The 14,428-nt window shown below is 48.8% G+C and overlaps 6 protein-coding genes across 6 annotated transcripts; 2 read left to right on the forward strand and 4 right to left on the reverse strand.

The window, feature by feature from the left end:
• Nucleotides 1-190: 190 nt before the first annotated feature.
• On the forward strand, nt 191-1,402 carry N7481_012141 (uncharacterized protein; the record flags this gene model as incomplete). The annotated part of the gene is made up of 1 exon (XM_057271360.1): nt 191-1,402. The coding sequence occupies one exon, from the start codon at nt 191-193 to the stop codon at nt 1,400-1,402; it is 1,212 nt and encodes a 403-aa protein (XP_057115548.1).
• Nucleotides 1,403-1,906: 504 nt separating this feature from the next.
• N7481_012142 (alpha/beta fold hydrolase) lies at nt 1,907-2,794 on the forward strand (the record flags this gene model as incomplete). Its single annotated transcript, XM_057271361.1, has 1 exon — nt 1,907-2,794. One exon carries the CDS (start codon nt 1,907-1,909, stop codon nt 2,792-2,794), a length of 888 nt encoding a protein of 295 aa, XP_057115549.1.
• A 139-nt stretch (nt 2,795-2,933) lies between these two features.
• On the reverse strand, nt 2,934-4,498 carry N7481_012143 (uncharacterized protein; the record flags this gene model as incomplete). The annotated part of the gene is made up of 6 exons (XM_057271362.1): nt 2,934-3,605; nt 3,689-3,780; nt 3,854-3,922; nt 4,033-4,054; nt 4,132-4,378; nt 4,455-4,498. 6 exons carry the CDS (start codon nt 4,496-4,498, stop codon nt 2,934-2,936), a joined length of 1,146 nt encoding a protein of 381 aa, XP_057115550.1.
• Nucleotides 4,499-4,960: 462 nt separating this feature from the next.
• On the reverse strand, nt 4,961-6,697 carry N7481_012144 (sugar transporter family protein; the record flags this gene model as incomplete). The annotated part of the gene is made up of 4 exons (XM_057271363.1): nt 4,961-6,057; nt 6,118-6,310; nt 6,373-6,546; nt 6,605-6,697. 4 exons carry the CDS (start codon nt 6,695-6,697, stop codon nt 4,961-4,963), a joined length of 1,557 nt encoding a protein of 518 aa, XP_057115551.1.
• A 1,156-nt stretch (nt 6,698-7,853) lies between these two features.
• N7481_012145 (Zn(II)2Cys6 transcription factor) lies at nt 7,854-10,710 on the reverse strand (the record flags this gene model as incomplete). The annotated part of the gene is made up of 3 exons (XM_057271364.1): nt 7,854-9,240; nt 9,306-10,226; nt 10,310-10,710. The coding sequence occupies 3 exons, from the start codon at nt 10,708-10,710 to the stop codon at nt 7,854-7,856; spliced, it is 2,709 nt and encodes a 902-aa protein (XP_057115552.1).
• A 2,247-nt stretch (nt 10,711-12,957) lies between these two features.
• Nucleotides 12,958-14,343, reverse strand: N7481_012146 (replication factor C subunit 2; the record flags this gene model as incomplete). Its single annotated transcript, XM_057271365.1, has 4 exons — nt 12,958-13,119; nt 13,209-14,018; nt 14,092-14,170; nt 14,228-14,343. The coding sequence occupies 4 exons, from the start codon at nt 14,341-14,343 to the stop codon at nt 12,958-12,960; spliced, it is 1,167 nt and encodes a 388-aa protein (XP_057115553.1).
• Nucleotides 14,344-14,428: the final 85 nt, after the last annotated feature.

Below are 14,428 nucleotides of genomic sequence, written 5' to 3' on the forward strand. Positions count from 1 at the left end.
AGGGTAGTCGATTTAGTTGATTTTATGCAATATCTCAAAGATCAGCAGGGGGGGGGAAACAAAAAAAGGTTGGCCGATCCGAGTTCCCCGCAAACGGGGCCCGCTGATTGGTGGGCCTCGGAAGAGAAAACACCTTGCCGCGACTCCAACCTTCTTCTTCTCAGCATCACCATCAATCACCATTACCATCATGATGGAGTGCGCCAGTCACAGGCTTTCGCATGCGACTTTGCGCCTGCGTATATTCCGCCAGCTATACATCTCAAATACAGGACCACGATTTCTCAACCGTTCCATCTCAACCTCATACGCGCAGCTCAGACAAGCTCATGATGAAGCTCCATCCCCGACTCCACCATCGCCCAGCAGCTCAACCAAAGACTACATCCCTCCCTCAAAACGCCTACCACAATCTCCCGTGATCACACACCCCCGCTCCGGTTTCAAGAAAATCTACAAACCGCGTCCAGAACCCGAGGATAATGCCGAACTCAAGAGGAACCCATGGGCCGCTGCGCTTGCGTCGCCGGTGCGCTTCTGCGTCACGACGGGAACACGATTACCACGTCGTTTGATGGGTATTTATGGACTGATAAAACGACCGGATACAAATCATAATTATCTTTTACCGTTGGATTTACTCAAAGACTCGATTCAAAAACGGTCGGCCGAAAGTGAAGACGAGTCGTTGACGTCGGAATCCTCCACCAGTGCAGATGCCAAGGTGGCGCCTGGCCGGGGTGTTTCTCCCTCGATACCTCGGGGTAGGACATTCAGCCCTTCTCTTCACATGGTTACTCTCCGTCCTCTTATTCAGGCAGCGACGCCTCATCTCGCATCCAGGTTGGGGAAGAGGCCTGGCATTGCGAAGTTGATTCCATACCGGTGGAAAATTCCAGTTGGTCCTCTCGGTGCCAATGATTTGAGGGATTGTGTGTGGAGAGCCGATATGCCGGATTATCTCCTGCGACTGATGAGGAAGGATATTGTCAAGAGACTTGTTAATATTAGTGAGAAACTTGAAGCGGACAGGGACATCGCCTGGGAATCTTTGGATATAGACGAATATTCGGATTCCGCTCTCGAGACCGCACTTGGCGGCATGGAGCCGCTGGAACATGAGGCATGCGGTGCAATCCTCCTTTTTGCTGCGAAACCCGAGCATGAGGCTGAGTCGGGCCCTGCCTCGATGACTGTCATCCATCCTCGAACCCAAACAACGATCCCCGTTTTTGACTTGTCGGTACTTCTTTCCGAGAATGAGCTTGAGACTTTACGCACAAGTTCAAGTGCGCATTTGGAAAGCGAGGCTCTATTTTTCAGACCCAACGGTGGCCATGAGGACATGAGTTTGATGCTGTATTTGTGGAAATTGCAGCGCTATCTCGCTGAGAATTCCTAATCCATATCTTGGAATGGCCAGGATTATAATTTGTATAGCATAATATCTTAGTGAACATGCCCTTGTATGAAACAAGCTTACACCACCTTAAAGATATCCCAACATATCTCAAGCCCCATGCCTCATGTAATGATGTACTCATTCTCGAACTTGATTAGTGTCGGTGTGCAATGTATGCGATGGAGCCAGACTGTGCCACCGGAGTTCTATTGGTTTATCAACCACACTTGGCCCCCAGGCTGGCCCCGCAGTTTGGAATCATTCAGTGCTGCGTTAAACTATATTTGAACACTCCTTCGCCTCCACAGACTGGAATCAATTAGCGCCTGTCTATAGAAAGTGAGACCACCCATTTTAAGTGGCTGAAGCCTGTCCTCAGCACAATCATAAAAGGAAGACGCCAACCTCCTCCTTTCGCCCTTGATTATCACCATTTCATTTTCAGCCTTAAAACAAATAATATCATTCAAATCCACCCAGCATTACGTCCCCTTCAAGACCGCCATGTCCTCCTTATACTTCCAAACCACGCCTGCCATCTCCATTCATGCCCGGCTTACCCTCCCGACGGAGGCGAACAGCCAAAAGCCTTTAATTGTCTTTCTTCACTACTGGGGTGGCAGCTCTTCAACATGGCACAAGCTCACCACACCTGACACACCAACCTCAATGGCGGCGTTATACCCGACACTTGCCATCGATCTCCGAGGTTGGGGTAAATCGACCGGACCAGCCGGCGTTCACGAGAATGAGTATTCTATTACAGCGATGGCAAGCGATATCGCTACTATTCTGTCTCAAATGAAGACAGAATCCAATCATGAAGACCGTTTCCAACATGGCTTCGTCTTAGTGGGCCACTCAATGGGCGCGAAGATCGCACTCGCATCCTTGTCTCTTCTATCCCACGATACACAGGCTCTTTTGAAAGGTCTTATTCTTGTCGCACCCGCGCCGCCTACAGCCTTAGATCTCCCTGCCGATATGAAGGCCCAGCAACAGGTTGCATATGAATCTGAAGAGGCTATTCGGTGGACTATTGCAAATGTCCTGGCGAACTCTGAGAATCTGACCGATTCCGATACTTCTCTTATAGTCCAGGATAGTCTGGGCGGTAACTCATTGGCGAAGAAAGCTTGGCCGATGTATGGGATGCAAGAGGATGTTTCTCAGCAAGCGGCGCAGGCCTTAAGTGCTTACCATGATCTCCGGGCGAGTGTAATAGTGGGAGAATTCGACGTTGTCGAGCCAAAGGAGCGAGTCGAGGCTGAAGTTGTCAATTTTCTTACCAGGAACAAAGTGGAGGTGACTTTAAAGACGGTCAAAGGGGCGAAGCATTTGATTCCTCTCGAGAATCCGGTCTCCATCCACGAGGAAGTGTGCAAGTTCTGAGAAATGTGCCAGCGGAGAAATGGTGTATTTGTCACTTATCTGTGTACTATCAAATGCATATAACCATGAAGCAACTAAGCCTCTATATAAAACTTCCATCTATCATCACGTCGTCTATATAAAATGCAACCATGATCCCTCACAGATCCGACCCCAGCAGATCCGAGAGTTTATCCAAGTAAGCATGCGGACGCACAGGTCCAGAGACAAAATCTTCCTTGGAGCTAACACCAGTCAACACACCAAGCGTACCGCCAAGCTTACCCTCCCTTCCGAACCGAATATCAGTATTGGCACGGTCACCAACCATGCAAGCTCGAGACCGATCAAATTTAAACTTGCCCTCGATAGCATCCATCATAGCCTGAGCAGGCTTACCCAGCGCCGTCGGCTCCTGACCCAACATCATAATCAGCGGCGCACTCATGGATCCCGCACCCGGGAAAAGAGTGCCAGAGTTGGGCAACGTAGAATCGATATTTGTGGCGAGGAACACGGCCCCGCGCTTGACGTAGTGGTACGCAAGGGCCAGCTTGAGGTAATTGAGGTGGAAATCCAGACCGACAAGAACGACGCCGACTTCTGGGTCTAGGATGGAAGGATCGCCCGCTGCGATGAGCTTGTAGTCTTCTGGCTTGACATCACGGCGGTAGGCGGGGTCAGTGCCGCCGATGAAGGGGACGTTCTCGGAGCGCAGTTCTTGCTCGATGCCGGTTTCGCCGATCACGTAGACTTTGCGCTTGTTCGGAGGGAGTTGGAGGATGCGTGAAATGTAGATGGAGGAGCTGTATGAGGAGGAAAAGACCTCTTCCTGTACATGTTGTGAGTCATTCATTGCTAGACTGGTGTGTGGTATTTGCGATCTCCGCTTGGGGAAAGGGGTCGGGGACTTACCACTGTGCTGGGGATACCAAGCCCCTCGAGTTTCTTGCAGTAGTCTGCGCGAGACTTTGTGCTGTTATTCGTTACGAAGACGACTTGTTTGCCTGTGCTGGGCGTCAGCATCATCTTTCTCGTTTGTGGTTGTGGTTGTGATTTTGATCTGGGTTATTCGCGTACCATTCTTGCGCAGGAGCTCGAGGGTTTCGACGGTGCCGGGGAAGCAGTGATCACCGGACCAAAGCACACCTAAATGATCAAATAGATCTCAGCCATTGTCGCATACATAGTGATTCCTGGGAGTCGCAAAGGCGGGGGGGAAAGCCGAACTCGAGGGATGCGGGGATGGGGCAACGAACCGTCGCAGTCGAACAGGAAGACCTAGATTGGAAGATAGAGTCAGTCAATTGATCCCATCTTATTGGGTATATAGCTAGCAGGTAGCGCCACAGACTCACATCAAATTTGTCCAAGAATTCGCGGAGACCGGCCTTGTCGCCGGTCAAATAGCGGGGTACGTCGGACGCGGGGTTTGACTCGGTCATGACGGGCGTGTGGGCGAGGCAGAAGGGTCGCGTGAAGGGAGTGCGAGATGTGTAGAAGGTAGAAGAGAAGAGGTGAGAGGAGTACTCATCAATCATCAACTCGAATAACTCCGGGTCCGTACAACCCGAGGACCAAGTTGGCTCGCCGGTGACGATCGGACTGTGGGGCTTTGACTACAAGAGGAACCTTGAGTTAGTAACGAACCGTGGGGGGGTCAACTTCAACTTCAACTTACCCCAAATAGTTCGGCTGAGTGTGCTCGGTAGCGTTTCTACTCATACAGGGAGTCCCTATGTAATTTCAACCTTAAGCAGTTCAATTCCAGACGAATTGGGATTTTCCAGCTGCTCAGCTAGTAGCATGTAAGCCATAAGCAGTTGACTATCGAGATTGCTGATTTTAAGGTATAGCCAAGTAGACATCGAATTATACCTGAACCAGTTTGGAATGGTGAGATTTTGAATAACTTGGCTCGTGCCTTTCAATTAACTACCATTAAACTGACCGTAGCCAGGATGGATGCCAGCTTTCATGTTGGGTACACAGGGATACTTTGGGACCCTTAAATCACATCTCCAACCAGGCTCAATCAAAGCAACTTCAAGTTAAAACGGATGATATGTAAGCCGATATTGGTAGGTATGAATCAAAATCACTCGCTTCATCTCAAAATTGGCTAAACCGATTGATACAACCTTATTCAATGCAAATGTCAAAGATACCTAACTCGGCACAATCTCTTCACTCAACATGGCCGGCTACTGCCTTCTCCTCATCATACGTACTAGTTCGATCAATATCCTTCCCTCGGAACTGCGCTTCTCCAATCTCTGCCAAGCTAACACCCGAAGCCCGAAGTTCCTCCAACCGCAGTGAAGCCTGGGCCTCCTCTTCGCGCTCTTCTTGTGACATTTCGGGACCCCAGAAAAGGAAGAAGAGAATAAATGCCCACACGGCTCCCATGAAAATTGCAATCACTTTACCATAATCGAAGCGCTTCTTCCCATCAGGTCCAGCAGGAAGCGGGTACCTCTCGCCAATGATAGATTGTATCGTGGCCGAGGCCGAGGATCCCAGGTTACCAAGTTGATAAGTCAGTCCAACCATCAGGGAGCGAAGCGCGATCGGCGATAGCTCCAGGAGATGAATGGGCATGGGTCCCCAGACTCCACCGACGAAAATCTGCTCGAAAAAGGCACTGGCGACAAGGGACATATCGCGTGGTAAAATGTAAGCTGGGATAACTGCCCCGCCAACCACGCAGGATACCATCATGGTTAACCGCCGACCAAAGAATGTACTAATATAGCCAATCGAGCATCCTCCAATTAGCGCACCGATTTGGCCAACGACGGTGATAACTGTTGTCTGTGTTGCGTCCATCCCGACTTGATCTTTGAGGAACGTCGGGTAAAAGTCCTGGCTTCCATGCGAGCATGAATTGAAGCCCGTCATCAAGACGATCAGATAAACAAAGAGTACCCAATTATCTCGGAGTGCACGTCCAGCATCACGCAAAAACACTCGAAAGTCTTTGCCTTTTGTGTCTCCATCCTCTGCCACTGCGTTTGCCCGAGCTTCACGTTCGGCCTTCATCACTTGGAAATGGTTTGTTTCTGGCAAATACCACCGGAATATGATGATCAGGATAGGGGGACCGGCTCCAAACCAGAACAAGCTTCTCCATCCATGCGAGGTTGTGGGAACAAGAGCTCTATAGAAAGCAGCGGCGAGGAGATATCCTGTTGCATATCCCATTTCGAATAGTCCGGAGAGAAGACCGCGTGCTTCGTACGGGAGGTCTTCGAGGGCAGTAGCGGCGGCTGGTCCAAAGAGCCCTGGTGTATTTGTCAGTTTCGTTGGAGCGGCAAATGGTTAAGGGTGCAGGTATCTCTTACCCCCCATCGCTATTCCATACAATGCTCGAACGCCCAGGAATTGTGGCAATGTATTGCAGAACCCAGAGCAAAGTTCGAGAATGATGAAAAAGAATAGGTTGATGATCATCGGCCATTTCCGTCCGTATTTATCAGCGAGCAGCCCGAAAATGATGGCACCGATCGAGCGAAGCATGAGCGTTACGGTCATACCCTGAATGAAATATTAGTTTTCGCAAACGGGAGCCCAAAATAGTAGGTTGGTTTGACTCGTACCCACGAAACGTCAGAGTAAGATACACCAAACGCTTCCGACAATTCGGTTATTGTCATTGACACGGTAAAAAAATCGAAAGAATCCCATGTCCAGCCTAGAAACCCCGCAGCAAACATAAGCCATTGATGTGATGTGAGCTCTTTAAGAATCGCGTATGGGTTTCGCAGTTTGTTCTATCCAATATTCTTCTTAGCGGGTTGACATATCTAACAATCTCAAAGAAATACTAACCTTGGGAGGTTTAAGACTCGTCACCCGCGTAGAAAAGTAACGAACGATCTGCGCGGGGGAATAAAACCACCCAGCATCCATTTGATTCCTCATGATATAAAAATTTTATTAATTTAAAAGTATTAATAAAGTTAGGTATTCTGGTAGTTTTCAGTGTATAATTTGTCCAAGAAAAACCACGGGGGATGCAAGCTTTATAACCCTACATCAACGGAAGATCTTCTCCCAATATTGCCACTTATTATTATAGTTGCTACGCAATAGCCATCGCACGATCCCAATCTCCAGTGGTAGGACCCCTCTCATGCTATTCTTGGCGAATTATGCCATCCTTGATTGCGGGTGTCCTTCCCCGCTTTCTGGTGCCGCGATATCCTGGGGCAGAGCTTAAGCCTAAAGCTTAAGAGCCGAAGTGTGGGGTAATTATCCAGACCCAAGCATGTGTCCATCAAGCTGTATAAACTACCTCTGAGGCAGTCTCTCAAGCAGACCCTTGACATGAAAGACGCTTTTTAATTCCTTAGATGATTGTGAGAAGTTGCTGCCAACACGAGATTTGATTTAGTCATCGCCCAGGACTTGGACGCTAGGCTTATATCTGTCATGTAACTTTGTTCTTTCTTGTTCTCGCTCTCTAGTTTCCCTGCCCGTCAGCCAAGACAAAGAGACGGTTGATAGTCCGCTGTCTACAGAATAGCTACTACGTAGTGGTCAATCTACCAGCGGAGTGGGGCCGGTTTCTAGCATCTGTGCGCGAAGGGACGATATACATTCGATCCCTCAATCCGGTCTCTTTTCGTCGAGCTTTTTACTGGCTGATAAACTTACGTCAAGGTCGGAGAATATTCCGATATGCTTGGCGTATTTGATGAGACTCGTGTATGGACTTTAGATGGAAATGCGATTGGGTGCATGGCACGCAGGACACAGTTTTGACTCTCGTCACACTTCCTTCTTAATGAATAGCCTACAATTGTTATATTCTACTACATAAGCAAGAAACTTTGTGAGAGAAAACGTAAATGCTCTCATTCATCTTGATCCAAAGACAATCCTGAGCGCTAATGCGGTGAACTTTTGAACGGAGCCGTGACATGCAATTGGGGAATTTGGGGAATTTGGGGAATATGAGGGATTTTCATGTGAAGATAAAAATGAGTGTAGTGAGAAACGTCCAGCAAGAGGCCAGAAAAAAATCGTGTACAATCTGGTTTCTCTGTGGATCGTTGGGAGGGGTTTGTGGTAGAGGTCAATTTGGTAGCTCTCTGTTCTCCTCTTCGGAAGAGGGAAACAATGATCGCATAAAGTCCTCACCTAGAGGGTCGTAGGGAAAATAAGTGTCGTCAGGGATGTGAGAATGGTGGGAGTGGCCGTGGACCGAGGGCATCAAATCTGGCGTGGGGAGGTTGAAGTAATTCGTCCATATATCCTCCTCTGTCGGCGGTCGTGGTCCGAACATTGACGTATCGTCCTGATTTATGTTGAAAGAATCGCGTGGTTCTGAAGGTATAGCTGGGCCGAAGAAGTTCGTATTCCCAGATGAACTTTCCTCCTCAATGATTTGCCGCTTCTGGGGCTTTGAGGGTATGTCGTCGGTATTGTATTTCATGCCACTAGCGAGTTTGCGAAAGATGGAATCGCAGAGCTGCCATGCTCTTCGTGAGCCAATGCTCCATTCTGACATGGCGTGGAACCATCGGATACATTTTTTTGACAGCTTGACAAGCTTGAGTTCCTCCTCTGGCATATGCACACTGCCAAATGAGAGTTCCAGTAGGATAACGGTGGCTGCTTGCATCAAACATCGCAGGACACACCACCAGGGACAGAGCTTGTACAGTTGCATGACGTTGGGTTCGTCCGGGATGAGGTCTAGCATGCCCGATGCGGAATTCAAGGCGATAATTGCCATCATATGACTGAATGTCTGAGGGGTGTTCGGTAGACCAGCATCTCGTCGACAAAGGCAAGGGCGTCCTAGTGTGATCCGTGCGCCATAGTAATGAAAAGCCAAGAAGAGCTTGTATCGTAGCTGGTCAGGATTATCATCGGCCTCTTCCTGCGTAAAGTCCAGAGCTGCCGGCAAGTTTGAATGCCAAAGATCTATTCGGGCAAGGAGTTCATCGAGGCGAGCTTCGATTTCGGACCACATGAGGGACACAGCGTTGGGCGAGAATACCTTGTTGACAATTTCTTGTGTAATAACTGTCAGGTCGCAATAGTAGAGATAGCAAAGGCCGGAGTTGGATGGCATATTTTTGAGCCAGGCTCGGTCCCTTGACCGGCATTTCTGGATGTCATCCTTGTTTCCGGGCTGTCGAATTCCTGTGCTTGCCATCAAGATGCTAATTTGTTCATCCCGAGAAGCAGGATCATTGAGCATCCTGACTGCCTCTGGGTCTTCTTGTAGCTGTTCCTCTTCGAATGGCAATGGAAGTGGTGTTGCGTAGCCTCCATCAAGGCTATAAATAGCCCGACCAGTCATGATTCCGAGCATGTGCTCGAAACTGTACAGGCACCACCAAACTCTATAACGAGCCTCTTTTGCGACATTTGGTGTTTTCGGTGTATCGATCTTCAGGTTAATGCCGAGGGTTATTGCAGAACGCACTGCTAAAGCTGAGATTCGCCATGCTCTGTTGAAAAGAAAAGTCAGTTAGCACCACTTTCAAATTAAAAAGGAAAGGTTTTGGGTACGGACCTATTAATCTGGTCGGATGTCATCAAATAAAAAGCGATCAAGCCCTCGACTTGGACTTGCTGAAGATCTGGATGACTGAACAAGACTTCGCCGTTCATGCTCAGCTGCCTGGCTCGGGCCAGGTAGACTAAATGATCATTCTCTTCTCCACGCCACGGAGCATGGATGAGATGGGCATGCTTGGATGCGATCGCAAATATTGTATTCAGGATGGCGAGCCATTTGTTGCTAGGTCTTGCTGCGCTATAGCGACCGGAAATATCGAAAAAGGTTTGGAATTGAGCTCGGAATAAAGGCTTGCTGATGATGGGGAAGAAGGGATGCACGGTTTTCAAATATTCGTCAAAGAGTCGATGTGCTAATTGTCGAGATGGCATGCTATAACGTTGAACGGGCTCAGTAACTGAAATCTCAAGGTCGTCGAGATGATAATTCAAAGCGTGAAGTGAAAATCGATCGCTGGCTGCATCCTCCTCGTCCGTAGTTGAATCTAGCGCACCAGGTTTGCCGCGAGCACGTTGCTCTGCTTCCCTTTGAAGTCGTTGCATCCACGAGATCTCCGAACTCTTCCCCATATACCCGGTCGCTCGGGTATGCTTTGTTCGATTCAAGTCTTCCTCTACTCGGTCAATTGCATTGAGAGATCCGATTGAAGATATCGGAGATCCCTCATCGCCGTCTATTTCGTTATGTGGTGTGGATAATTGAGAAGGTGGATTGTCGAAGGAAGATTTTCCCCTCAACCCATGCTTAGCCAGCAGGAATTCATGATTAGACACCGCAATGGAAGCGTATTGGGTACGACTCACCTTGTCTATCAGGCCTTTAATCCAATCTGCCGTATGATTCTCGGCAGTGTTTCGTAAATCATTCACGAAGTTTTCGTACTCCTGCAATTCCGCAGTGAGTCTATCAACGTCACTGAAGTTACCCCAAGGGTTGTAAAGTCAGTAAATGTAATCCTTCTTTGTTTAGTAGTAGCAAATATTTCGGGAAAGGCCTACTTTTTCATTTTCTCTCTCCATCCCACGGGATATTGACAAGTTGCTCTTAATTCTCGACATTGTCGACAAACCGGGGTGTCTCCGCTGCATTTAGTTTTGCGCGTTCTACACGACTCGCAAGCTCGGGGCACTCTGCGATTAAACCGGGGAGTATTTCCCGGTGTTTGGCGGGGAATAGCAACTTTGGCATTTGGGGCCACTTCTCCCTCCCCATCTTCCAGCAGCGGAGTTGATTTGCTCGCTCTCGCTTCTCGAGAGGACGAAGCTCCCCATATTGGCGGACGTTTGGGTGTTGCAGGGGCACTATGGGGCTTGGACTGCTTTGATGGTCCTTCATTTTGTGATTTGGAGCCCTCACCCGGCGGGCTGTAGTTTTGATTTTGTTGTCTTTTTCGACTCATGGGAATTAGCTCGTCGGTCCCTCATGAGAGGAATCTCCAGGTTATGAAGTTTCTTGACTATTTTCTTGACAACTTGCCAGTGCGCCATCCAAGTGCTTTTCGGTTTGAGATGCCGCCAATGACAGGCCGGTATTCGTAGAGCACAATAAAGTGGGGACTAGAGTCCGAATGCAGAAGAAAAAAACAATTGTATGACAGTATTAAGTAGAGGGAACCAGAATAACCTCGAATATCAGACATAGACCCATCTCATTGGTGGGATGACATCTAATCGCCACTGAGGCTTAACACTTTCTTCATAGTAGCGTACGAGGCTTCGATGATCGACAACCCGAAATAGCGGGCCACATTGTTACAGCCATGCAAGGGAGCGTATCACCTGAAAGCCGTTTGCTGTCTCTCGTTCGTTCAATTGTTTCAAGCATCTGTCCTCTGGGATTTTGCATTGCTTGCCCAGGGCAAATGCTGTGTCCAAAGGAATGGACGGGCCACGGTAGGAATCCGACTACTCCGTTCTCCGACCGTAAGCGGAAATTCGGGCTTGTGGTCACATTCACAAGACGTCAGTCCACTTCATCTTCGTGCAAGTAGATTCTGGAAGATTGAAACGGGACATCTGTTGATTCGAGGTTCCGAAGTTTCGTACCAATCAGCCCTGTGGTAGTATCTTCTAGAAGTTTCACCAACTCCTGCTTGGCCTCGTAGGTATTGCCCCGTGGCTAACCCCACACTACTGCGAGTTTTTCGGGAACCATCTTGTATGATTGGTGTGGCTGGCTCAAGTTGGGCCGATGGGTCGCATACATTGTCAGGTGGAACCTGAGGCTTGACTCTGAGCGACATCTCTGAATCATGATTCTGTAACTTCCGATAGCTGGCGGGACGGTGGCACTAGCTATGTGTGGTCAACTGGGCAATATAGATGTGGGGGAAAGAACTCCGGTAGTGGCCGGAACCATTTCATTGGCAAATTCTGGATGAGCCACAAATATTGGCGGAATGGTTCTCACAATCAATCCCAGACCAAAAGCCCATCATTGTGTGAGCGATGAGTCGGGAAGTGGGAAGTGGGGCACGAGAGCGACCAAAACGTGTTCCCCTTAGTGTGTAGCTTCATGTTATGATAAAAAGATCTTCGCTGCCCATCTGATTGGCCGGGTCGACCTCCGATAATATGTAGAAGGGATAACTTTGGGTGGGAACTGATTCAAGGATCAGTTCGCGCTGACCATGAAGCATCGGATTGAGATGCCGCGCATAATATTAGCTGTCTAGGATTCGCTGCTGGAAATCGGCAGTGACCGTGGTGCGGCCCCGCTAGATCGAACCATATCGTCGGCCTCAACCGATCCGAATTTTCAGCTCCTGGGTATATTGATGAGCCCACCCCCACAGTCTGGTAACTGAATAGTGGCACGACCTGCATAAAATTTTGTCAGATTCTGAGTTTTTTGACATGAAGAACCGAGGGACTCTCGAGGGACTGCTTTGGGCTTTGTGCTCGCCACACGGTCACAGTCAACTGGCACCGGCAGATGTGTCACGAGGTTGACTAAATGAAATTATTCTGATCATAGCGAGAATCGAACTGACTCATGGTCAACTAGCGGATCACAGGGACTTTTATAGAAACAAACGGTAATTCAGAAGATGACGTTGTTCAACCCCAATACCCTTTAACGGCATGATGTCATGGTAGATTTAGCGTGTCGCTTCGCCTGTGGTGAATCGCTGTCTGTCAATGAGCCATGTGCATGTTTTGTTTGAGTAACGTCCAACAGGAATCAGACGAAGTTCAATTGTTGTTGGGTTCAATGAGTTGGTGGATGATGTATGTAGTGTGCTGTGGTCAGGAAGAAGTTCTCGACAGTTGGGATCATCATAGGGTATGCCTACTATCCACTCCTGACATGACCTCATATGTTCGACAAGAAAATCAACATGCTAAAAGACTCCGCATCACTTAATTGGCCCATACTAGTTAGTTACTACTAGTGTGTAGTATAGGCTCACTACAGTATAATATAGAGCAGAAATTTCAATACTAAAAACCCAGTGAGATGTCAGGGTATCATGATCATCCTCATTCAACAACCAATAAATGTAGATACAGAACGCCTTAATGTGTCAAAAACCAGCCAAACGCCATCTATCCCGCTGCCAGATTACATAGTAGTAATAACTGGCGGCTAGATAGAACATATTCTTGACCCCAGAACATTCATTACTTTTCAATATTTAGGAAAATCAACCACGCAGGATACCAGCAATGCGAAGTGTCAAATCCAAAACAGACAAGTGCTCGTCTGCACCGTCAACAAGTCGCTTGTCCATTTCGGAGAAAGCTAGAACGATTCTATTCTTCTGGATATCCGGAATGGTCTCGGTGAAGACAACTCGTCGGTACAGCTTCAATAGTCAGCCACATGCTCAGCAAAGAGGGTAGGAAAGAGGACAGGAAATAGCTCTCGAAGAAAGAAAAAAAACAAAGAACATACCTGACCAACAAGCTGCGTAGCACTCCATCCATCCGCCACAAGATCGGTCACGACAGTAGAGACAGCATCGAACGCCGACGCACCGCCCTTCGGCTGCATAGCCTGTACCAGGCTATCCAGAATAGAATCAGGAATAACACCCGCAATCTCCTCAATACTGCGCACAGTAATAATTCCCTGGTCAGCCCCAGCGTCCGTCATTTCAGCATCCTCATCCGCATCCTTCCCACCGGACTTCGCAGCCCCAGCAAGACGCGCCGCACTCTGAAGATAAGTAATCGCCCGACGCAAATCACCCTCACCGCACCGAATAAGCGTCTCAACAACACCATCTTCTAACTTCAAATTCTCCATACGCGCAATATTGTCCAACCGCACCCCAGCCGCCGAATTATCTAGCGACTTGAACCGAAACTTACTGCATCGACTCGCCAACGGCTCAATAATGCGCGTGACATAGTTGCAGACGAGGCAGAATCGCGTAATGCGACTATACGTTTCCATCGTGCGGCGCAGGGCAGACTGCGCGTCCTGGGTCATACTGTCCGCCTCATCGAGGATGATGATTTTGAATGGTGGGCAAGGGTGTTGCGCGAGGTAAGCGGCGTCTAGACCGGTTGGTTGGGAGAGCTGCGCACGAGCGAAGTTCTTGACTTTGTCACGGACGATGCCGATGCCGCGCTCATCGGAGGCGTTTAGTTCTAGGATACGAGAACGATAGAGTGCGGGGCCGAAGAGGGATTTGGCGAGGGCGAGGATAGTGGAGGTTTTTCCTGTTCCGGGGGGTCCGTAGAAGAGCATGTGTGGGAGCTGAGAGATTTGAGGTTAGAATCGACCTTGTCAAAGGGAATTGTGAAGTTGGTATCGAGGGTTTGTTGCGTACGTTGGATGCTTGAAGGGTGCGTTGCAGCACCTTAGTGGTATGGTCTTGGGCGGCGACATCGTCTAGTGTCTTTGGTCGACTAATTGAATCGTCAGAGCTCAGCCAAGATAGTCCATCATGTAGAACAGAGTCGTACTATTTCTCAACCCAGGGCTGTTGCCGCGTGGTGTCTTCCTTGGTCTCGGTCTTGGCCTTTGAGCTGCTCGAAACAGCGGCAGCACGGGCCTTATTGTTGAAGAACGTCGAGGTCATATTTCCGTGTGTTATTAAGGGTATATGAGAGCTCTCAACCCGGGTTTGCGATTTTTCTGGGGTCGTCGGAGATGCAGCAGTCGAG

The sequence above is a fragment of the Penicillium waksmanii genome (genome assembly GCF_028829765.1).
Source record: "Penicillium waksmanii strain IBT 27052 chromosome Unknown utg000010l:1.0-3698451.0:1.0-3701458.0, whole genome shotgun sequence".
NCBI classification, from domain to species: domain Eukaryota; kingdom Fungi; phylum Ascomycota; class Eurotiomycetes; order Eurotiales; family Aspergillaceae; genus Penicillium; species Penicillium waksmanii.